A 24,606-nucleotide genomic window follows, 5' to 3' on the forward strand; every position below is an offset into this window, starting at 1 on the left:
CTAAAAGGGTTGCGATGGCAAACAGGGGTTAAGATAGTTATATTAACCAGATATAAACAAAACGAACTGTGGTATAATGCTATGCTAACTACTTACCGCTTACATATATCCATCGATATGTATAAAATAAATTCATTTTGTAACTAGTAGGACTTGCGTTAAAAACGCAATACCTTAATAATATTAACCCACTGATCTTTGATTGAAAAAATAACAATATTATATAATTATATTAAAAAGCTTTCTATTCACACGAAACCCAATTGTCGGATGAAAAATTGATGCAATAAATTCTAATTAAATTTAATTAACGACGAACCGCAAGTCTTTCTCAAGTTTCCGCGCTAAACTTTCTTCCTTGTTCCTTTTCATGATAATTTACGACTTTTGTCTTAAGGGGTTAAACCTTTTTCCAGGCGCAAATGGTGATGAAAATCGCTGAAACGCCATTTAACCGCGACGGCCAGGCCATTTCCCCGAGTTTTCCCCCAGTTTTCCCCCACGCCAAGTACATTTCGGCGTTTTATGGCCTCTGCCATGCAAAAAGCTTGACAAAAAGCCCAGAAGCCAAATTGAAAGAAAAGTTTTAATTATTTTTAATTTTCATGATTAGTACTTTGCGTTTACACCGCCCCAGATGCGATTTCCCCGCCCCACCCACCGGAATCTCTCTCTCGGCGCGCTTGTTAATTAAGCCCAACAATAGTGGGCGGCCTTCGGGGTGATAATGATAATTTTCTCACTTTCTCCGGGGGTTGCTAAGTGGGCGAGGGCGTGGCAGGGGAAAATTGCTGGAGCTGCGGCCTCTTCTGCTTTTGACACAAGTTAATGAGTTTCGCGCTTTTGCGCCTGCCAAATGCCACCAGCGGGTGTACTTAAAACTCCAACCACGTACACAAAGGGAAAAAAGATGTAGTTTATCGGGAATTTGCTGAAATCCTGAACATCTAAAAAACATTTTATATATTCGAAAAAAAAATTTATCAATAACGTGAGGATTTAAAAAAATTAAGTACAATACTTATGAGATATATTTCAATTTTATTGTATGCACATTAGCAGCTTTGCTTATTGTTTGGTCCCTCAAAAAAATAGTTAAACATATTAAAAATATACTGTTTAATATTTTTAAATATCGACGAATTTGGTTCAGTAGCTTTAATTGTATAAGATTAAAATTAGTAATTATACAACAAGATTATTAGAACAATTAGAGATATACGTTATAGATGTAAGTTGTAAGCCGTTTTTTAAAATTTAGTTCGAAAAAAGAATTTATAAAACTATAAGTCGATTGTAGACAAAAAAATCTAAATTTTAAAATTTTCTAAAAGGTGCAACGCAATTTCCCATCTATTAAAGAATTGTTCCAATAAGTAATTTGGTTGAACTAGTCATTGTTTAATGTGGCGTATTTTATTTAAATATCTTTGAGGAGTCATTTATTCTCTCAGTGCCCCATCTCTTTCACTGTGTATCTGTCTATCTCTGTCTTTGTGCGGCTACCCCCAAAAAAGACGTTTTGGCTTTTTGGCAATTTTTTAATTGTTTCTTTATGCAAAGTGACAAGCTGGGAGACAGAAAGCTGCAGCAAAACTGGCGTGGAAACTCGAGGGGGTTGGAAAAGCGCCTGGTGGGGGGGGGGGGGGGGGGGAGGGGGGTGAGAGCTCATTAATACCACTTGCTGTATATACCTGGTAAGCCGAATACCTTCCCCTCATAAATCAGCAAATACTTAAAGCCTTTTTCGGATAACCAGATGACTGGCCATTTCTCAATGACAAAAGGTGACTGGATGGAGGGATTTTCAATGGGCTCAAGACGAAAATAGCTGGGAAATCGGAAGAGGTGAACATGGAAAAAGCCGGGCAACCTAATTGAGATTGCAAGTTGATTGAAAGGCCTCGATTTCTGACAAAAGTTTTGCATTCAAATAAACACTTAATTTAATAATGAAATGAACATGATGTTAAAGAGCTTAACTTACAAAATGATTAAATTAATTTTTTTCTAGCATTTATTCAATAATTTTATTTAAAACTAAATTTCATTTAAAACTCTAAAACTCTTAAGTTTAACAACCAACTTTGTGCAGCCGTTATAATGTCTACTAAAATGTGCACTCCTTATTGTATTCAATCATTTGAGATTATTAATAGTATCCTACCCGAAAACCCAAAACATTTCAGCTCCTTACAAACAACTCCATTCACATTTTGTGCCGAGTTTAGCGTCCTGTCATCGGCAAATTCCCAATAATTCTCGTAAATCTAACGCCGATTGTCCAGTCGACAATTTGTTGAAGCGACAACAGCGTAAAAATTGAAAAATAAATATAAGAAAATTCAATCGAGGAAAGTTCTGAGGGCGTTGCCGCCGCCTCACAAAAGAAACAAAACCAAAATACCAAAGTACTGAAAGAAAATGAAAATAAATTAGTTAGATGCCTCTCAATCTAACCGAGTAACGAACAAAAAATAGGTGTGATTCCGGGGAAATTGAGGCGCACAAAGGCGGAGGGCAGGAAAATTGTAACAAGTCAATTTTCCAGTGCCGAAACGAGATGAAAAGGCCAAGGAAAACTGAAAACTGACCGACTAGACAATGCGTCTGCTTTTTTTCGGCCAGGTCGAAATGGTCAGCAGGCGATAATAATGTTCGGGACATGTTTTTGGAAAAATGTTTACAAACACACTACCGCCTTGGTCCTCCCTCAATTTAAACCAAATCAAAACGCATTGTCCTGGATTTGGCAAAGTGCTGTACGGTTTCCCTTTTTTTGGTGGGGCGTGGGAAATGGTTTGCGAAAGTCTAGGAACTACATTTATATACAATTTTCAATAGGGTCACCTTTTTCATATTACTTCTACTTACTTTGCTGCTTGTTTGGGATATCATTTTCCAGTAGAATGTATTTATTATATATTTTATAATTATTGAGTGAGCAAAATGCAATATTTCTCCATCCAATCGAAGTAAAAATTCAAACAACTTACGAGTATTTACCCAATAAATTATGATATATGTATATTAATTCAAAAAAAATCTGTGGCTGGCCACAAGTCATAAATCTCAGCAAAAGCGGCCGAATAAATACGACACTATATCTAAATATTAAAACCAGTTTTTTCACCTAGAATTTTAGCGCGCCTATATGCGTAAATAAATGGCAGGCGAAATCGCCGAACGCATTAATCTTGAGTAAATAATTTTCACCAACCGCCGACGGCATCGCCGAAAATGACAAAGTTTATTTGGTGGTTTTTCGTGTGCGGTGGCCGAGGGATTTATTCTACATATATGTATGTACATATCTATATTATATATATTTTTTGTGTGGTATATGTTTTTCGTGTTTTTGCGGATCCACGCAGATGGGCGGTTTTGTGTAGTCGTGCCAAAAGTTGCCGTAAATTTGCGTATATGCATCACTCGACCATTGTATTTATCATTCAACTACAAATGAAAAACATAATTTTGGCAAGAACTTGGTTAAAGATGTTGTGGGATTCTTAGAAAAACAGATCAAACATATGGAAGCTTCATTTTGACGGAATATTCAATATTAGTGGCGAGCTAATGATGTTTATTTTCTTCACTTATGAAAAATGCGATGAAATTAATTTCATTTTGTTTTTACTAATGCATACAGTTTCTTATTGACTTTCTTCAAAAGAAATGTTGTTATATCTAATAATAATTATTTGCAGGGAAAAAACCATTATTCCTATTCGAAAACCATTCTGAAAATGCAACTTACGGCTCTATGTTGTTTAATGAACGCCTTCGGTGCCGCATTTTGAAGAAATTCTACTCAAATTAGTAGTGACAAAATTCCGCAGCTTCTGGTAATTTTTCCCCACAGAATCGAAATGAATATGAGACAGAAAAAAAAAACCATTTTGGCCAAAGAATGCAGCCCGCAGACGGCCACCCCTCCCCCTTTTTGGGCTGTTTTCTCCGCCATTTTGAACGCCCCGCCCCTGTGTTGAATGCCACATTCTCACCCCGAAAAAAAAAAAAGAAACATAAAATAGGAAACAAGAAAGTGAGCGCTACGCTTCGGTTGCATTTAGTTTTCAAGTACTCCCCCCCCTCCGAGAGTATAAAGTATAAAGTCCCCACCCCTGTGCATCGTAACAAGCATAAACCACCGCTGTGTGTGCATGTGTGTGTGCGAGTTTTTGGTTGGTGACCCAAAATGCCGCAGATGATCATCATCATCATCGCAGTATCACGAGCCCTATATACAACCCATATACGCTGGATTTTTTGGTGGTGAGTCGAGTGCCGCGTGTCACTCACTCCCGTCCCGAGTCCACGATGCCTCGATTCCTCGATTTCTCGATTCCTCGGCAATAGTTTTCCGGACTATAATAATAGGCAGCAGGGCTGGACAAAAAAAAAACCAGCGAGCAATACCGAAATCCACTAGAGAAGTATCCATAAATAATGAGCAGGGAACTACGACTTTAGAAGCAGATCAACGGCCTTGAGATACACTACGCGGTCTAAAAGGCACAGCTACAAAGCCATGGAAAACTCTCAGCTCAGGAAAGTAAAACGCAAGCACTTAAAAATTAAATGTATAAATTATATGTGTTTTTAATTAATTTAATTCAAAAGGAAAAAATATAAATACAATTGCAATTTTATTGGAAGCAGTATTGAAATGTTTAAGATGTGTGTGCGCTATTTAAATTTTGAGCTTTAAAATGAGCTTTGTATTCTATTATACTAGTTATAAAATTCATTAAATTACCTACAAATATTTCCATCTATTTAAGAGAAGAGTATTTAATCAACGACCTTCCGCCGTCGAGTTTCCACTTGCACTCCCACTCCGCTGTTTTTCACCGCCCCACCCCCTCCGTGAAAATGCCTTGGGCCGAAGTGCTAGGGCGTGCGTGGCCTTCGCTTTTCCCCTTCAGTTTTCCGTTTTCCCCGCCCCCTGCCCCTGGCTTTTTGTCTCACTTCAGCTGGCCTGCCTCCCACTAACCCAACAAAAAACCCTGCTGAAAAATCAAATAAAACCGAGAGGTAAAAAGGGCGCGTTTACAAATATTTATCGTTGCATCCGTTGCAATCGCAGAAGCACACACACACACATACACACACACACACACGTGATTATAAAACGACGAAAAAAGGACATTAATTTTATTTTATAGAATCTTTTTGTCGCTGTCGCTGTCGCCGTGTCGAGGACAACATAATTCTTAGTAGCATTTGTGACAAAAGGATAACATTGCATTTGTTTGCCCGGCCAGAAGCTGTCACAGCCAGAGGATCGCATTTTCGGCATACATTTTCCATTTCATTCAGCGTTTTTCATTGATCCTGCTGCCGCAGTACAATGGATGCGTTCGCCTGGAAGGTAGGGAAAACGAGAAATTCGTGTGTCCCTTTTATAATTTTTGTTTTTTTTTTTTTTTCGCTTCCAGAGCAGCACTGCAGTACTGCAAACAGTTTTCCAACACGATCAGCCCCCTTTTGTGGGCCCGGTTTTTCCGGCAGACAATGCGGAGACTTTGACATCGATGTCTTCGTCTTAATGTCCTTTTTCCAAACCCGATGTCCTTTTGTCGCCACACGGCAAAGTCAATAGATTTTCCACGGTTGCAGCTTCTTTATTTGTTTATTTATTTACGACGTCATTGCCTCGAGGCTGATGTTTCAATTCACGTTGGCCAACAGGGGGAATATCTCCCATAATATGTCGAATCGGATCGTATCGAATCACTCAACTGGGTCGTTAAAAAACTTGTCAATATTTTCATGCGGCCTAGTTGATGAATACCAGTCGGTGGCGCGGGCGAAATTGGGCCAAATATTCTCGGAATATTCGATCATTACTCACAGTGCACTTCGGTTTAAAACTGTCCAAACAGAGACGTCTATCAAAAATGGCATGGACCTATTGAATTATAATCATTAAATACCTAATTCAAAATAACAAAAGGTGCTATTGAAATAGTCTGTGGATAAATCTGTTATTGGCTAAAAATTCGTTTATGTTTTGTTAAGTCTTTTATAATCCAATTTGTATATATTTCAAAAGTTATCAATAATAAGAACCATAGGAGAAAAAAATGTTTATATTTCATTCACAAAGAAAATGTTTTACTTTGTTTTTGATTTATTGAAATAAAAAAAAATAAGTAAATAAATTAACTTACGGTTTTCCGAATTCCAAACATGTTACTTGATATGTCATCGATGGCGAGATGTTTATGCATTCACTTAATTCCGCCAAAATCTCAAATTGAAATCCCCGCTGGCGAAATGTAAATCCACCGAATGCGAGCTTAGTAGCTACTTACAAGTATCCAAATAAACAAGCAGCCGCAACCGCCGAATCAATTGTTTCGAGACCCCAAGGAAAAACGAAAGATACAGGGATATATGCGTGTATATGTACATTTTCCAGGGGAACCCCCAGCAATTTTGGGCTATAAATCTAAGCGTCAAACGGCAGCGCGACGGAATAATCAGAAATCAATACAATCTGCGTAATATGTTTTATGCGTCCTTTGGCTTTGGCTTTGGCTTTGGCTTTGGCTTCCTTGCCATTTTTCCGAGCAATTGAGTTTGATGATGCCGCAGCTCCACCAGAAAACCCTCTAAAAGTACCCAGACCCCAGTTTTCAGTTCCCAGTCCCCAGCTGATTAAGCCACAGCCTGAGGGCCATGACGTGACTTTTGCCTTTTCTTTTTCGATAATCAAAAATCACGCACACAATGGATCCTGTAATAGTTGAATTGAATTGCCCAAAGGAGCGCAGCGGAGCGGAGGGTGGCTTTATTGGCCTCATTGAGAGGACGAGCCGCACACCCACTTCCTTGGCTCTATGACATGCTTTGACATCGGAAAACCCATCCCGAAAGCCTCGAACCCAAAAGCCCGAAAAACCCCATCCAACCCCTAGGAACATGGCATCATTACACGGCCGCGTCGCACGCAAAATTGTGCGAAATTTGGTGAGCCGCGTGTGGCAAGTCGTGTGGCGGATTCAATTCGCAAACTTTTCAGCCCCCCAAACGAGCACACACACACGCACACACACACACCCACACACACGAGATACGGCTCGAAATAAGCACCCACCCGCCCACTGCACACCCCTCGAACCAACCAACCACCCAACCACCCATCCACCCACCTTGTGCGCTTTGAAGTCGTGAGGAGAAGGACGCTTAAATAGCGATTGCCGAACAGAAGCAGATGGTAAGTGGAAATCTTGGGGGGAAAGTGTACTTTGCAACGACAAAATGCATAACTTATAGACATCCAGCTTGTACATCCACTGTTTTAAATTCAATCCAAAGTCACGATTTCCCCCTTGGCGAACCTTTTTTCGCTGCATTAACCTTCCGTGCAGTAGTGTATAAATGAATTAGCATTTGAATTCCTGCTCTAAAATTGTTATCACAAAGTGTGTTCATATGCTAAATAAATTATAGCTAAATCGGGCTGTTTTAAGTGGACCAAAAATGGAACCATTCAGTACTCAAAAGTTATAGAAAATAATACACAATGTTTTATTAGAACAAACACATAAAATATGAAGCGATTAAGTAAAAGCAGGAGAATGGTTTTTGATGCTCTTGATAAAAGTGAACGTTTTGTTTGATTTAAATGAACTTTCTGTTTAAAAGATGTTACTAAGAAGTTTTTGGTTTGGTTGAAACAGCCTTACTCAGACAATATTCAAGTGCCACTTTGAAGTACGTTTATAAATTGCGCCAAATTTGCCACCGAAAATCAATTGTGGAGGAGAGAAATCCATTTCAGGTTATCCGCGAATTTCCATCGCTTGCCGGTGAAAATCGAGGGTGGGAAAAGGCGGCGTAAAAATAAATACAAAGGGGGAAAAACGTGGGCCTTCGGTGAGAAATTGCCGGAGGAAAATCCACTTAAGCAGCTTTGACAAAACTACGAAAAGAAGCTGCCTGCCGGGAAATCAACGCCGGAGATACAGATACAGATACAGATACAGATACAGCTGGCAGCAGCGAGTTGGCCAAGATTTATGGGATCTTTTAGGAAAGAGTTGCGCCAGCGAGCCGGGGGAAATATCTCATCAAATTTGTTTAAATGCCCATAAATCTCGCGGGCAGCTGAGGGGAGAATGCAGCTTAAGCTTCGTGTAAACAGTCATTAAAAATCATTAACCATTGGCGCCACTTTCTCATAATAAACACACACAACTCCGCAACTCTGCCAACTCCCCCGAAAAACTGCAGTCGATACTTTTGTATCTATGTGTGTACGTAGTAGCAGATACATTGTTTACACAATGGCAGCGTGAGAAATTCGCCACGCCCCTCGATCGAAAACCATAAAACCGCTTTGGCCATAAACAAATCCAGAAAAAAGCGAACCAAAATGCCGGCAAACAAACAGAAATATTTGGTTTTCTGGTCATGCCCACAAGGACTGGGCGCCAACTAGCTGCAAGTATATAATCAGACGCCCAGATACTCGTACTCCTCCGATATACATATGTATGTATGGCCCCATCCATATACACATATCCCCAAAGATCCAAGGCAACACTAACACTGTTTTTATTGGAAACGTTTTACGTTTTTACGGCTCGCCGTTTTTATGGTGGCGTATAAAAAAGGAGCAGCACAAAAACCATCGCGTAACAAAATAGCAAATCGAAAACATCCAAAATAATTAAACAACAAATTGCGCACAACACAAATAAACAAAATCGAACATCTTGGCCTATTCACTCGCCCAACAGAGCTTCAAAATGATGTGAAATAATCAGTTAATTTACGGGGCTTTTCTAGACCTTCTTTCTTGAAACGTTTTCTTATTTTTTTTGATGTATAATTGTTCATTTATACATCAGGACTACTTAGAAATGGGCGATGCTACCCACTAGTCACTATACATTTTATATGTTGTAATCTATCTATCTTTCTGTAGTTTAATTATAATTTTTTTTAAATAACTTTGAGCCATCATTTCCATCTCTCAATTGCACTTAAGTTGTGCAGTTCGGGTAGAGTTTAATGTCTCAAAGGCTTTGCCAATTCAGTTGCAGGCCGAGATTAGCTTGGCCAATTTATCGTTTATTTTGCCATTTTTATGCACGGAGGGTGAAATGAAAAGAGGACAAGGGATGGGATCCGAGGCGCGAAATTGCGAAATTAAATTAGCAGTTATTGCGCAACCATGGAAAATTGGTTAGCGCCGCCTGTCTATCTCAATCTTCCGTCGCACTTTGTATCTGTATCCGAAGCCATCTCGCTGGTAATTGCCGCGAAGTGAGACATCCGCAAAAGGATGGGAATAAATCCGTGCGGCGGAGCAGCGGCGAAGCAGATGTATCTGCAACTGAATCCTGCACCTCAGCCACTTTTACGGCCTTTCAAACTGCATTTGCATGCAAATGGCGAAGTTTGGTTAACCCCAAAAAGCAGCCAGCATCCCTCTGAAGGGCCCCCAAGAAGTGCTGGGTATATCTGTTCGAATAGTAAAGAGGCTAGAGGCTAGAAACTGAGTAAACAACTTTATGGGTTGGTGAAAATAATCTTATTTATGGTACCCATTTCCCGGAATCGAATGTCTGTTTATGTTTGTGTACTCGGGAAATGCCTACACTTTACATCGAAGTTATGTCCCAATTGATTTGCATGGCGAAGGTCTGAAAAATACTTTAAAATTCAATCACACTTGCATTAAATATTGATTCAAATTTCAACCGTGTGCCCTTAATACTATTCATTTTGCAAGCCCTTTTTGAAATCGAAACACATACGTTATAATTTCCATTTTCGGGGCAACGCATTCATTGCATTCTCGCAATTTTCGCCACACACATATTTCAGTTTTCCCCGCTCTAAGCTGCCTTTGCTCGACGGCCCGCCTTTTCGCCTTTCCGCCACCCACAGCCGGAAAATGAGACAAGGCGGGGAAAACAGCCCCATGCGATTTTCCCCAACGACGACTGCAGGCCGAAATAATTATGCGTGTGCATTCCGTGGCCACACCGAAATGAGCTGCGATTTATGAATGCCAGGACCGAAAAACCCAGGAGCCGAAAACCAGGAGCCAACGGAAACGCAGGACCTCGGCTCGGAAAACAGAAAACTGCGAACTGAAAACTGCGAACAGCAACTGAAACATTCCGGCCCCCTCCGCGCCCCAAAAAAGGATCAGCATCCCGACCGTCGAACGACAAGCGCAGACATTATAATTATTAATAAATGCAGCAATGCAGGCGGTGAAAATTTGGGGCTGGGAAACTTGGGAATGGGGAACGGGGTGGACGAAAGACGGGGGAAAATCCTGGACAGCGGCAACTATTTACGGCATTTCCATGCGCGCACGGAAAGTGCGAAACTGGAATTAATATGTGGCGCCCAAATGATGGAGCTGCCTTGATTTCGCCGCCCCCATCTCTCCCAATGAATTCGCTTGTGTGGCATTTTAAAATTTATGATACGAAATTGATTTTATTAAATAAAGTCGTCGGTGCAGCGAGTGCATTAAACACGCCGTCTTAATTAAGAAGCGAAAAACACTGGCGCTCAAAACTGCAGCTAAAGGGAAATTCTAGGTTTCAATTGAATATTTGCAATCTAAAGCTAAATTAGTCAAAGTGATTTGTGTCTTTACCTGTATATTGGTCTATATTTTATATTGGTCTATGTTAAGATTGGGTTTCGTTACTCGAAAGATACATTTTACAACATGGCGTTTCTTCAAAAATCTTATATTCGTCAGTTCTGAATGTTTGGTTCTTAGAAGCTATAACACTATTCAAAGCTTTTGGCTTATTTGCATACTAATATAATTTTATTTATATTATTATATTATATATATACTAATACTGTTCAATGAGTATACCTCGAATAGTTCGCAAAAGACTCAGTTAAGCACGACATATTCCGAACTTTAAGATTCCAGCAAGAGAGCTGCGGAAGTTTTAAATAGGTGCACTGGTTAAAGGCTGTTCCCGAGGTCATTTCAAGTGGAGGGAACTACCTCTTCGGCCCGAAAAGCAGCCATGAGGACCTTTTGTTCGAGTAGCTCCTTCAACATTCCGTTCGCCATTTCGTTGGCAAATTTGCGTCCTCAAACTGTTTGCCTACACTGCCTACTGTCTACTTATATCCTATTCTATATAATTTCCACAGTAAAAGTAAAAGTCCAAACCCGCATTAAGAGCATATGTATGTATTTGGGGTATTAAGACCTAATCTAGGGGGGCTAACATTTTTCAAAAGGTACCCCAATACAAGAACAACATCCTCATATTCCTCAGTGTAGATTAGGCAGGTGAAAGGAGGGGGAGGGTTTGCGAGGGCAAATGTGTGGATTTCGAGGGCACTTTGCTGCACTTTGTTGCACTTTTCGACTGCACAAACTGAGTTGGAGGGACGGAGAAGTGAACTGCATTTTGTGGGCTTGCACTTGTGGCCAAATGTTGGCCAAAATGGCTTGGCTCGGCTTAGAACATGGCCACGACATGTTGATTGAGCCGTTTCGAGGGGGGAGGGTGGGGGATTCCCCGGAGGAGCAGCGTGTGAAACTCTTTTTGTGTGGAGCCCCAAAGTTTGACCAGAAAACCAAGACAACTGTTCGATGAACCTGCAGGGTAAATTAGCCAGCAACAAAAGGTGAAGCCGAATGGAGCCAAAGTGCAGGAAAAGCTGTATAATATTCAGTTATAAAAACAATATAATTCAATATGTCACAAGTATTGCTGTAATTTTCTTACCTGAATATACAAGAACAATACAATATACAAGAACCAATAAACAATTACTGTAAATTTTTAGTTAAATAACTTGTTGCTATTTTTTAAAAAGACAGCACTTTATTGGCAACTTTCAGTAAGACACTTACACTTGCTTAGAAGTACATTTTCCAGGACCCAATCGTGATATTGATTTCCTTTTCGACGTTTCCACTTGCCGTCGAATCAAATAAATTCAATTAGAGCATAGCCACTTCGATGCGCCGTTCATCGATTTTCCAGTTCTGTTTTACACCGCCCATTTCCCTTTATTCGTTTGTGATTTTCCGATTGCGATCGAGCAGGCCTCTTCATTTTCACATGCAGTCGAGAGCTGTTGACTGTGGCCCAATTTTGGTATCTCCACTTGGCCAACAGACGGCCAGAAAGGCAGACACCGCAGCAATTTGTACAAATTTGTTAGGGCTCATAAAAATGCCGGGCCTCTCTTTTTCTCATTCTCCAGGGACAAACACATGGCGCACAGCCTGAGAACTGAAATTAATTGAAATATCAAACTCACACGATGAGTACACGATAAGAAACAAGACAGCCTTGTGTCTTGTATTCAACATGAAGGAACTAGCTGCTAATTATTAATTGGGGAAAGGTGAAAACACTATTTAAGATTCACATACTTGCAACACCGGTCATATTATTTAGTATAGATTATTTTATATCCTATACCAAATAGTTAATTCCTGAATGATGTTTACATTTTCTCTCAGTGCACGGTGGATCTCCGCAGAGATGGACAGCAGGTTAGGATATTAACGGAATGGGAGAATATTAATATTTATAATTTTCGTATTGTTCCCGAGCGGAGCGGAGTTGACTTATGCGACAGTTTTATTGAGCGTCGGCATCTTGGAAAGTCAAATCCCGCGCCCGAGGGCCACAAAGGGGTTAATGTTAATTGTGCCTTTATGTTAAGCGGGAAAAGGCCTGATGCCCCGAAAAAAAAAACACTCTCGAAAGTCAAGACACAAAATCCCCATTGTGTTTTTCGCTCGATTTTTACTAGTTCCGCGTAACTCGCTGGAAAATCAGACGGCGAGCGGGCAAAAAATTAGCCAGAAAAATCGATTGTCATTTGGGCATTGCTTAACCCATTCGCTGACCGAGTCATAAAAAAATCTCACACAAAAAATGTACACGCATTTTTTAACCCCTTGTCGCAAAACCCCTTTGGTCGAAAATGAAAATGAAAACGAAACCGTGTCCTGTTCTCGTTCCACATTTGCTCCTTTATCTCTAATTTATGTCCCGCCCGGTTGTCCTGTTTTTATGGTTTTATTACTTTACGATCTTGCTAAAAAAGCAGAGCGAAAAAACAGCAGAACTAATACTTAAGCAGTGCCAAGGAGTACCAGAAATCCGTCAGATACTCGTACTTCCACCAGCCAAGTTACAGAGTCCTGGGAAAAATGGATATTATGCATGTATGACACTGATCCTGTGTGAGTATGCACATCCTTTTTGCGCATACAAATTATTAGTGCGCATAAATGTATCTAAGAGTGTTTATCTAAAAATAAATCATTTTGCTACTATGATTAAATAAGTTATAAATTTTTAGTAATACATTTCAACCATTTGTGAAAAACAAACGTTCGTTGGCAACGGTTTCATCTTAATACTGTTTGAGATGTAGTGTCATATAGCCTTACATTTGCATTGCCCATGACAGTAAAAGTAAAAAGGTTCGGGCCGCAGGACTAACGGACCTAAGGTCCTTTTGCCTGTGCTTCCTTACGCCCCTTTTTAACCCCTTTTTGCTCTACAAATACAATTACAATTGTTCGCGCTCGCGAAAAGGGGTTAAGGCGGGTAAATTTCAAATTTCACTGACCGTTTTTACCTAAACTACCGAGAATCGCGTTTTACGGTCATTTTTTGTGCCGCTTCTGCGATTTTCTGTTGTTTTTTAGGATGGGTTTACTTCTTACTCAGAACTTGACCCCATCTATTTAGGTTTGTAGGTTTCTAGTGCAGTTTCTTTCCAGTTTTTTGTTTTTGAATTTTTTTTTTACTTTATGGTACACATTTTTAGCATTTCGCGGAAATGAATCCTTTCTTTAAGTTGTTTTTAATGTTTTGGAATTTTTTCTTGGTCGGCTCGGAATGATTTTCAGCCGCTTCGTTTTGACTTTGCATTTGTTGGGTTTGACTTTATGACTAGGTTTTCGGTTGAGCCACAGTCAAGGTCTTAGGAGTGGCTCAAGGTCGCCTGAACCACTCCACCCAGAAGCTGTAAGCCGATGGAAAGTTGATATACTTTAACTGCCTATCTATTAATCTATTAGCTTTGCTAAAATTGTAGTTGCAGTCTTTATAGTCTGCTAATTGCTTTAGTAATCGAACGGCCTTAATTGTGCCTTTCATTACCCAATTGTCATTACAATTCTGGATTGCAAGCAACTCACTCTGGATCATTTTCGACTTATGAGAGTGTATAAAAAACAGACACAACTCAGGGCATGGCTAGATATTGCCATTTGTTTGTATTTTGTTTTCTTTTTTTGCGTATGTGCTCAGTGCCCCTTTTCCGATTTTTCTGTTGTGCAATTTACTTTCATCAGCCGTCTGTTAAAAATATCAAAACAGTGTAAGGGGAATTTGCTCAACTTAGCTGCGCATCATTTAACTTTGAGCAAAAACGAGCAGAGTGGATTACACACATGAAGGGGCATACAAAAAGATACTTTGAATCTGTATCTTTTTCGGCCAGAATCGAGGAGTAATCGAAACCCGTCAAAATGGCAAACACAACAATGCGTCTTAGAAACGAGCTGAAAAGGAGAAAAAGGTCCTTAAGCACATTACACGATCGCCGAGATACACACATGTGTATCTGTATCCGCCGAGTCCGAAGGATCAGCTGCTCCTCGCCCATTTCTCGAGATTATTATTAGCGCAACATTAACGTCAAATTACGCATCTATTTTGCGCACTTTATCTCGATCTCCCTATATGCCACATATCCCATAAAAAGCGGTTCAACATCAAAAACCAAGGGATTGCGATTACTGGACCATGTGTGTGCGCTCCTCTTCCTCCCTCCATCCACCGAGGTGGTCAGTGCAGGATCTTAGGACGCAAGTGGGCAGGTGGAGGGATGTGTATCTCATAGATATGGATTCTGATACAAGTACGGTAGTCCACCGATGTGTGCGATTGCTTTGGCTAATGAGGCGTTCAGGCGCATATCTGGGAAATCTTGGAGGAGATGTGTATGAACATGCATACATACAGTTGCGAAAAAAATAATAGCACCACCATACCTTTTTTTGTTATTGATCAAATAAATTAAGGTTGAGGTACCGATAGAACCAAATACTGATTTTTCGCATAATGCTAGATATTTTTCCCATCCAAAAATGAAAAAAAAAATTTGAATTGTTTATACCTTAATTTTTTATAATTTTTTTTGGGCGGCAAGGTCTAAAATGAGGCGAAAAAAAAAATAGCACCACTATCGATTTTTTCAAATAATCAATAATTATCGAAGGATTGCTTTGGTAAAAAGCATGTGGTTATTAAACTTGACACTTAATCTATTATTTCGAAAATGATTTTTAAAAAATTTCCTTTAAAAAATCATTAAAATGGGACGTGGAAAGCACTGCACTAAAGAAAAACGTGACTTGATCAAAAAACTCATTTCTGAAGGAAAATCTTTTAGAAATATTGGCCAAATCCTTCAATACTCAAACAAAAGTATAGGAAATGTAATCACCTACAACGAGAATCCCGAAAAACGTGGGAAAAAACAATCATTGGGCACCCATTTCTTCAAAAGGCTAGTGCCCGAGAGCAAGAAGGATCCATTTAAAGCTCCTACCGAACTGAAAAAGGATCTCAACATATCCGCAACAGTGCAAACAGTTCACACATGTCTAAGGGAACATAGTTTAAAAGGCTGTAGTCCAAGGAAAGGTCCTTTTTTTAAATGGGAGACACATACCCAAGCGCATTAGGTTCGTCAAGGAACATTTAAATTGGCCATGCGAAAGATGGACGAACTTTTTATTGTTAGATGAGAGCAAGGTGGTTTTTTTTGGTGGCAATGGATCTTGATCGAATGTAAGGCGCCCTAGGAACACCGAATATAAGCCAAACGACACAGTAGAAGCAATTAAACACGGCGGATCCAGTGTAATGGTATGGGCATGTTTTTCTTACTATGGAGTTGGACCAATACATTGGATAAAACCATAATGGATCAGCATGTGTATGTGGATATTTTGGAAACGGTTATGCTACCCTTTGTTGAATATGATATGCCGCTAAAATAGGTCTTCCAACAAGACAATGACCCCAAGCATACCAGCAGGAAAGCCAAGGAATGGTTCCAAAATAGATCAGTTCATGTTCTGGAGTGGCCTGCTCAGTCGTCAGACCTCAATCCCATCGAAAACCTTTGGTCGAATATTAAAAAGGCAGTTGCAGCTTTTAAGCCAACTAATAACGAAAGCCTATGGACCGTGATTAAGGAGTCCTGGAGCAATATAACCCCAAAACGGTGCCAGGACCTGGTTGACTCCATGCCAAAGCGTTGCGCAGCTGTTATTGGTAATAAAGGATACACTACCAAACACTAAATTAATGGGATCGGCGTAGTTTTAATATACAATCACTTGTTATTAATGAATTTGTTACTGTTAAGTTTATATTTTATGTTTAAAGCATTTTTTATGAAGTGGTGCTATTATTTTTTTCGCCGTTTTTTGTCATTTTTCATAAAGTTCCTTAAATAAGTTAAGAATTCATAGAACAATTGTGATTTTTTTTTATTTCCTAAAAAGTGAATTGTTTAACCTTTCTAAAAAGGTATTTCAGATCCTTTTAAACCCAAAATTGTAGGTAGGAGACTTATTCAAAGTTTTACTGGGCAAGTGGTGCTATTTTTTTTTTCGCAGCTGTACATATGTGTGTAGACATGCAAAATGTATTTAGAAAGTGATACAAAAACACAAAGGCCAAAGAATGGGGAAGTGGTATGTAAATATTATGTTTGAGCACAGAAACATTACTCTTGTATTCAAAACTCTTTGTATATCTGAGAAAAAGTCTTAAAGTATTAGAAAAGAACCAAATACTATCAGACTATCAGATACCCTTTACACGCCCTGCAAGGAAATTGGAGATATGCAAGCGGCAAATAAACAAAACAGATTATGACTTGCACTTTTTCATTAACTTCACATGTTCCCCTAATTTATATCCGTATAACCTATTACTAATGCAGGCAGCTAAGATTTTAATCGCACTTTCCCCAAAGACCTAATATCAAGATTAATCCCGGGAAAACTCCGACACCTGACGCAACTCCCACAAGCGGCAAATCAGGGGCGGGAAAACTATTTTTCCAGAGGCGTGGATGCGTGACAATAATTAAAAGATCTCCAGTGCAAACAGCGCAAATGGAATGAAAACAAGGTCGCAGGCTAAAACTAATAGCTAAAGCAAATTCAGCCACCCTCCCCTCCCATCGTTTCAATTTGCCACACCAACCTGCCACGCCCACCGCTTAACCCACTGCAGCCAGCGCCTTGAAATGCGCACGCAAATGATTGAATGTTTGTATGTTTGTCTGTTTGACTGTTTGTCTGTCTATTTGTTTGTTTGTTTGTTGATTGAGACGGCTTTGATTTGCGCTGAGCTGATTTTGATGGGTGGACGAGAGGGTGCTGGGCTGGGCGGGGTGGGATGGGTGGGTTTTGGGTTGGTTAAGACAAGTGCGCTGGTGTTTGCAGAGCCGTTGTGTGCATAAGCAACGGCGATTATTGACACACCGCCGAGCGATGCCACAGCTACAGTGAGAACTCGAAGTGCGCGCCCTAGACCTTTCAAAAGTCAGTACAAACTCAGTATATACAAATAATTGGATATCGGGGAATAGTCAGACCGAAACTCTGTTACTTGCAGGTGTTGCATCGGCCGAGGTTTCACTGTACGCTCCACCCTGGAAAAACGCAAATCGAACTGCAGCGCGTGATTTTCGGAAGGTAAGGCCCGGAAAGTCTCGAAATCGAAATCGCCCGCCCAGAGCCACGCCCCTTCGTCAGTTGGCGGAAAACCCTTTCTGTGCGGTCGTGCGTGAAATTTAATCAAAGCAAGACTTAACCCCACGACGCCCCCCTTAACACCCGGCGATCCCTTAACCCCCATGTAAGCCATCAATGTGGCCAACAGTTGTCGGTGTCCCAAAAGTAGACGACATACAAACAACCGGAAATGTTGCACATTTGTAACTTCAGCACACTTTTCCAAAAGGAGTTCAGCGTGTGGGGGGGAAATGGGAAAGCTGCGGAAAAGGGGAGTGCGGAGTGAACGTGAAAGTTTTCCATCCGCAGCAAGTGCAAATTTCTGTCAATTGTTGTAAATGGAGTTTCCTTTTTCCTCTAAGCGCCAATTTGTTAGGCAAAATGTTTTTTTTTACGAAAATCAGGGGGAAAGTTATTGAAGACTGGAGAAGAGTTTTCAAACTTTTTTTTGACCAAAATGTTTAAATGTTTAAATTTCGGTGAGGTCGAAACGCGGATTTGTAGATATTATAGTTGGTTTTGCAAAAAAAATAAAGTTATAACAAATAAATGATGTATATAATGTATAATCACATGTACCTTCTTATTGTTTCTATTAAAAAATATGATACTATCCTATATATAGTTGTAAATAACTGAATTATAATACAGAAAAAACTCCTCTTATGCCCTTGCGTATTTTATTAGGAACTAAAATTGAGGTATACGGAATTTAGGAACTTTTCAGATTCATTGTTTAATAATCTACTTTTTTTAAAAGCTTGTGCCTGCTTTTTGATTTGGCGCCCACTTTTGAGCAGAGATGCTCCTTCGTTGGTTATCGATATCCCCACTTGCAAACAGAAGAATAGGCAAAAATCAAAACAGCTGAACCGCAACAACAAATGCCCGCAGCAAAGGAAGAAGCGAAGAGTAGGGGCAACGAAAGGCGGAGCACTGCCAAAAGTATTCGCACGTTTATTTATAAATTGTCGCCGGCGACAAAGAAATAAGAATTCGAAAAGAACACAATAAAAGCTAGAATGAAAAGCCCAAACAACAAGAAGTAACCAAGTCTCTTTGTCTTGCACTGCACCCGGCAACAGAAAAAAAAATTTCCGCTCTCTTCGCTCTCTTTGTTTTCATCGAAAGATTCGCGGTCGCCGTCACGTGGAGTACAAGCAGCGACGTCAGCAGAAGCAGCGGAGCCCATTGTTGTTTTGCAGTTTCGCTTTTAATCGTCACTTTTATTTGCGGTCTACTTTGCGCGTTGGCATCTTTCTGTCACCTACTGTGGGGCAAGCCGAAAGCGTGGGCACACATGTTGTTCATATTTGTAGTTTTTCTGAAATACAAAACAACACATCACATGAAATAAATATAGTTATATAAATATATATATAGTTATAAATGGAGTACTATTGCTATATTTTCAGTTTTTTCAAAAGAGAGTCCAAACACAATTTAGAACAAAAAACAACAAAGAATTTTTTTTTGTGTAATGGATTGCAACGGGATTTGATAAAATAAGTCACATTTGAGCACTAGTGTCCAAAATGCGTTTCACTGTGCGAACGAGAACATGTGCCTCCTGACATGACTGTTCAAATTCTTCGCAAAGCTCTCTTTTTGCGCTCTCTTCTGTATCTGTGTACTATCTCGCCGAAAGATCTCTCCCTCTCTCATTTGTCTCCCGCAAACTTGCGGTTAATAAAATAAAGCACAAACGAACAACATATGTACGCTGATGGGGGCGTCGTCGCAGTTCTGCCAGCGGCGCTGTTGACGTCGCTGCCTTCGTGGGGCTTTGGTCGTTGACGTCGCTTCAGTTAAAAAGCGTCGCTTGGAGGAGCTAGCTAGCGATTTTATTTATATTTTTAGACTTATTTTTTGTAATTCGCTATTTGTAATTTGTATTCGCGGTTTTTCGCATTTCTTTTGCAACTTTGGTCTCTCCCTCTCTCTTTGTCTTTCTGCGTTTTGCTCTTCTTCTTCCCGTTCGGCGTGGCTGTTTCTTCTTCTTTCGCCTCTTCCATTTGTTGTTGACGTCGCGTTGTTGTGCATTTAATTCTTCATTGTGGTATTTTTTTAGTCACTTTTTTTTACATTTTTTTTGTAGTTGTCGTTTTAAATGTGATATAATTAGTTAAGTATTTATTTATAAAACACGCGACGCCGAGAAAAGCATGAAAGCCCGATAAAGGGAAATTGAGGATTGCTAACCAAACAACAACTACAACGATAGGCAAAAAAGAGAGCAACGAAAAGGAGCTGCAAAAACAACAAAGGCAAAGAGAATCAACAAATAACGGCAAAGCCCAATGCGGAGGAGCGGCAGAAACGATAAGAAAAAAAGTAAAGCAAAAGCTGAAACAGAAACAGAAACAACCAACAAACAACGGAAAATGCCAAATATCATTAAAGCGCCCAGATAAAATACACTTTGTTAACCCATATTCAAAAGTCTACTAAATAAATTGGAAATAAATGTTAAAGACAGACTATCGGACGATCTTCAAAGAAGAAATATTGCTGGGAAACTGAAACGATCCTTAGAGAAAAAAAGCAGCGAAGCTTAAAAGGATTTTCAACAGAAGTTAGAAAGGAATCGATGAATTTAAGATCTCTGAGCAACTAAAAAGTACATCAGAAATACGAAAAAATCAAAGCATCATTACAAAGAAAATACAATTGAATTTGCACCTAATAAACAAACTAATAACCATCTTATTCTTCAATTGAAATGTGTATATCAAATCAAAGAACAATTAAAGATAATAGTTAAAGCAATCAACTTTTACAACATAGGAAGTTAACTACGATCGTAAATCAACCACAACCTCCAGAGGCATTGCATCTTACAACAAACAGGCGATCAAAACAAAAGCGAAAAGGCCACAACTGCTGGAACGCTCCCCGCAACAAAAGCTCTAAGATCGGCCAATCCAAGGCACTATCCGGCTATCCCTACAGGATTCATCCGCCGCTGGACCTGACGTCAGATCCCGAATCCGACATGGTGTACTCCACAAACATCCTGCTGGCGATCGTGACGATCCTGACGGGCGTGTTCATCTGGTCGCGGCGCACCTACGTCTATTGGCAGCGCCGGCGAGTGAAGTTCGTCCAGCCGACCCACCTGCTGGGCAACCTGAGCCGGGTGCTGCGACTGGAGGAGTCATTTGCGCTGCAGTTGCGCCGCTTCTACTTCGACGAGCGGTTCCGCAACGAGCCCGTCGTGGGAATCTATCTATTCCACCAGCCAGCCCTGCTCATCCGCGATCTCCAGCTGGTGCGCACCGTCCTGGTCGAGGATTTCGTCAGCTTCTCCAACCGATTCGCCAAGTGCGACGGGCGCAGCGACAAAATGGGCGCCTTATCGCTATTTTTGGCCAAACAACCCGAGTGGCGCGAGATCCGCACCCGTTTAGCACCCGCCTTCGCCGGCGCCAAGCTGAAACAGATGTTCTCGCTGATGGAGGAGGTGAGTCACCCAACCAGCCAAGTTGCAATCTCCCAGTTCCACGTCACACCTTCGGAACACTTACACTGGCCAACACAACACACCTTTCCACGCCCTATTGAAAAAAACACTCTACTATTTTACTCTGGTTTGACTGGGTATTTTACGGTTTCCATTTAGAGATATGAACTACACTAAACTACAAGCAAAAGTACCATACTGCCTTGTTATAGACATCATATTTCATTATTTCATATTATATTATTATCATATAATATAATATAAAATATTACTTATATATATGTAATATTATTATATCAATATTATTTTTGTACATATGTAGTTATATTTTGATATTTCGAGGTGTGGTACTTACACCAAGCAACAGGGTATAAATTTAGAAATTATATTTTTATAGGTATCAGTACCAGTTTGCCTTTGCAAATGGGCATATCTGATACTATTGAAAATTAGTATTGATGGCACTCAAAGAAGGTATGTGGCTGATAAAAGAACGTCTCAAACTGCCCATGTTTCTTTCTGGGGCTTATCAAATCGAACCAGTTTATTGTTACCGACTTGTTTCTTCGGCAGCTTATCTTATCAAGCGTCAGCAAGTAAGGCATTACTACGAAAAAAACCATAATGTTTATAACTTAAAACTTTTTTCCCCTCAATTTACATTGTTGCCTAGTCGAACCGAATGTTCTATGCAAATTAATGCTAAAAAATCGCACGCAAAACGGTGTGCGTTTTAGTAAAACAAAACAAAATGACTAATCATTCTGATAATGCAAATTCCCATGACAAAGCTGAATCTCATGTCTAAATGGGTGTTGAATATCTAAGGTTTTTCTGTTGTATATATCTGTTGAACATACTTGAACTTGTATATCAAACATTGAATCGAGGCGCTAATTGTTATATGAGGAATGCAGCACATTTTAGGCTAAATATGAATTAGTTTTAGAACCTAAATTTGAATGCCTATTTATTGATTAGCTTATCTGCTTGCTCTGCACCTTTTTGGGATGAATCCCCCCGTAGATCGGCTGCGACTTGGATTGGTATCTGAAGCGTCTGACTCGAGATCTTAGACGCGGTGACGCGGAGCGAGGAGCGATTGTGAGCATCAAGGACGTGTGTGATCTGTACAACACCGACATGATAGCCAGCATTGCGTTCGGACTGAGATCCTACAGCCTGAGGAACACGCAATCGGAGATCGGCTCACATTGTCAGGACCTGTTTCGGCCGAATGTGCGTCGAGTAATCGACTTGTTTGTGATCTTTTACCTGCCAAAACTGGTGCCGCTGCTGCGGCCAAAACTTTTCACGGAGCCGCATGCGGAATTCCTGCGCCGAGTCATCCAGCTGGTGATCGAGGAGCGGGAGCGTGGCGGCGATCTTCGCAACGATCTCATCGAGATGCTGCTGACGCTCAAGAAGGAGGCGGATCTGCAGCAGGACAAGACGCACTTTACGCACCATCGCGACTTTTTAGCCGCCCAGGCGGCATCCTTTGAGGTAGCCGGCATTGAGACCTGCTCGGCGAGCATGTCCTTTGCCCTCTACGAGTTGGCCAAACAACCCCTGATGCAGTCGCGCCTGCGCCGCGAAATACGTGAGGCTTTCGCCGACAATCCCAATGGCAGGCTCACCTACGAGGCCGTCGCCCGCATGGAGTTCCTCGACATGGTCGTGGAGGAGACTCTGCGCAAGTACCCAATCGTGCCGCTCTTGGAGCGCGAATGCACGCCGATCAACAAGAAGCGCTTCTACTCGCTGAGGCCACATGCCGAGTGCTACGCCCGCCGTGGGATGCCCGTGTTCATATCCAACCTGGCCATTCATCACGATCCCAAGGTGAGTGAGCAGTGGTTTTGCGAGCATTTGACACATATCTAAAACTCTCAAGTTCCTAATGCTAGTTAGTGATTGCGGGCCTAGTGCCTAAAGTAAATCTTAAAACTAATGTATATTTTGACTAATTTTGGTTACTTTTGATGGCCACACGTTTATTACTTAATCACCTATCTGCCACAGCAAATGCTCCTATTTCTATACATGAAACATGTCCTTAAAGATAAAAACAGATCAAAATTTCAAAGTGTGGCAATAATATATAGTCATTGTAAGAACAGAGTAACTCATTTAGGTGCATTCTTTGCAGTACTGGCCGGACCCGGACCGTTTCGACCCGGAGCGCTTCAGTGCGGCGAACAAGGCGCTGCAGGCGCCCATGTCCTACATGCCCTTTGGGGCGGGACCGCACAATTGCATCGGAATGCAAATCGGACTGCTGCAGATAAAGCTGGGCCTCGTTTACTTCTTGCACCGACACCGCGTCGAGATTTGCGACCGCACCGTGGAGCGGATTCAATTCGACGCCAAGTTCGCGCTGCTGGCCAGTGAGCAACGCATTTACCTCAAGGTCGACTGCTTATAGCCGCCGATCCCATCCAATATCAGTAGCATTACGCTATGGGTTCGTGGCGGGCGGGAGCAGAGTCGCCATCGTCATTGTTTTTGTAAATATTTTGGCCTGCCTCAAATAAACTGTGCTACGATCTTTTTTTCTAAACATTAATACAGCTGGCTTGTTTGATGATAAAGTAGAGAAATGGACTTGTAGATGTCCAAAGTTATAGAGCATTTTGCTATTAATTCTTTGGTATCAGCACTATGGATTCTCTCTCGAGATATTAGCTGAATAAAGTATTTGAAAATAAAGTATTCGAATGTGGCTCAAAAACATCATCTCAGAGATTAGCATCGCTCTCCGTCCGTTCGCTATTATTTTGAAGGTGTAGGAAGGTTGGGGCTCATTGGACGCCCGATCTTGCTCTTATACTCCTTGGTGCGATTTTCTCCACATACCAACTCAGTGAACTCGAATTTAATATTTATTGGCAGGGGGTCGACGGGGGAGGGTCCGTTGCGTTGCGTTCCGTTCCGCTGATAACTTATCAGTCAGCCGGGTCTCGGAGGCCTTTGCCCGGTGGCCTGATCATTTCTATTCGGTTTTGGATTCGGATTCGTTTTCGTATTTCTGTCTCGGATCCGATGAGCAGGTCGTCGTCTACGTCACTGCCATCGCCCACTGGAGAGCTTCAGAAGCAAAGTTCAGGTATCTGGGCGTCTAGAGTTCCAGTGGATTAGAGTGGACCGGAGAAGTGCTTAGTGCGAAAGCGAACTCTATAAGTTGGACGTTAAATCGTTTAGTTGGCATAGAACCTAATTATTTATAAGTTTTAGCTGATTTTCAAATAAGGTGACCACAAGATGAACTTTTGGAACCGTAAACATAAAGTAATATAATTTTGAGTGGGCCATTCAAATTTTTTTTGAT

The 24,606-nt window shown here is 40.8% G+C and overlaps 1 protein-coding gene across 1 annotated transcript; it reads left to right on the forward strand.

Moving 5' to 3' along the window:
* Positions 1-19,625: 19,625 nt before the first annotated feature.
* LOC6526104 (probable cytochrome P450 6v1) lies at positions 19,626-23,844 on the forward strand. The gene is made up of 3 exons (XM_002101885.4): positions 19,626-21,275; positions 22,302-23,120; positions 23,428-23,844. The coding sequence occupies exons 1-3, from the start codon at positions 20,808-20,810 to the stop codon at positions 23,701-23,703; spliced, it is 1,563 nt and encodes a 520-aa protein (XP_002101921.1). The 5' UTR covers positions 19,626-20,807; the 3' UTR covers positions 23,704-23,844.
* Positions 23,845-24,606: the final 762 nt, after the last annotated feature.

This window comes from Drosophila yakuba, chromosome X (genome assembly GCF_016746365.2).
Source record: "Drosophila yakuba strain Tai18E2 chromosome X, Prin_Dyak_Tai18E2_2.1, whole genome shotgun sequence".
NCBI classification, from domain to species: Eukaryota; Metazoa; Arthropoda; class Insecta; order Diptera; family Drosophilidae; genus Drosophila; species Drosophila yakuba.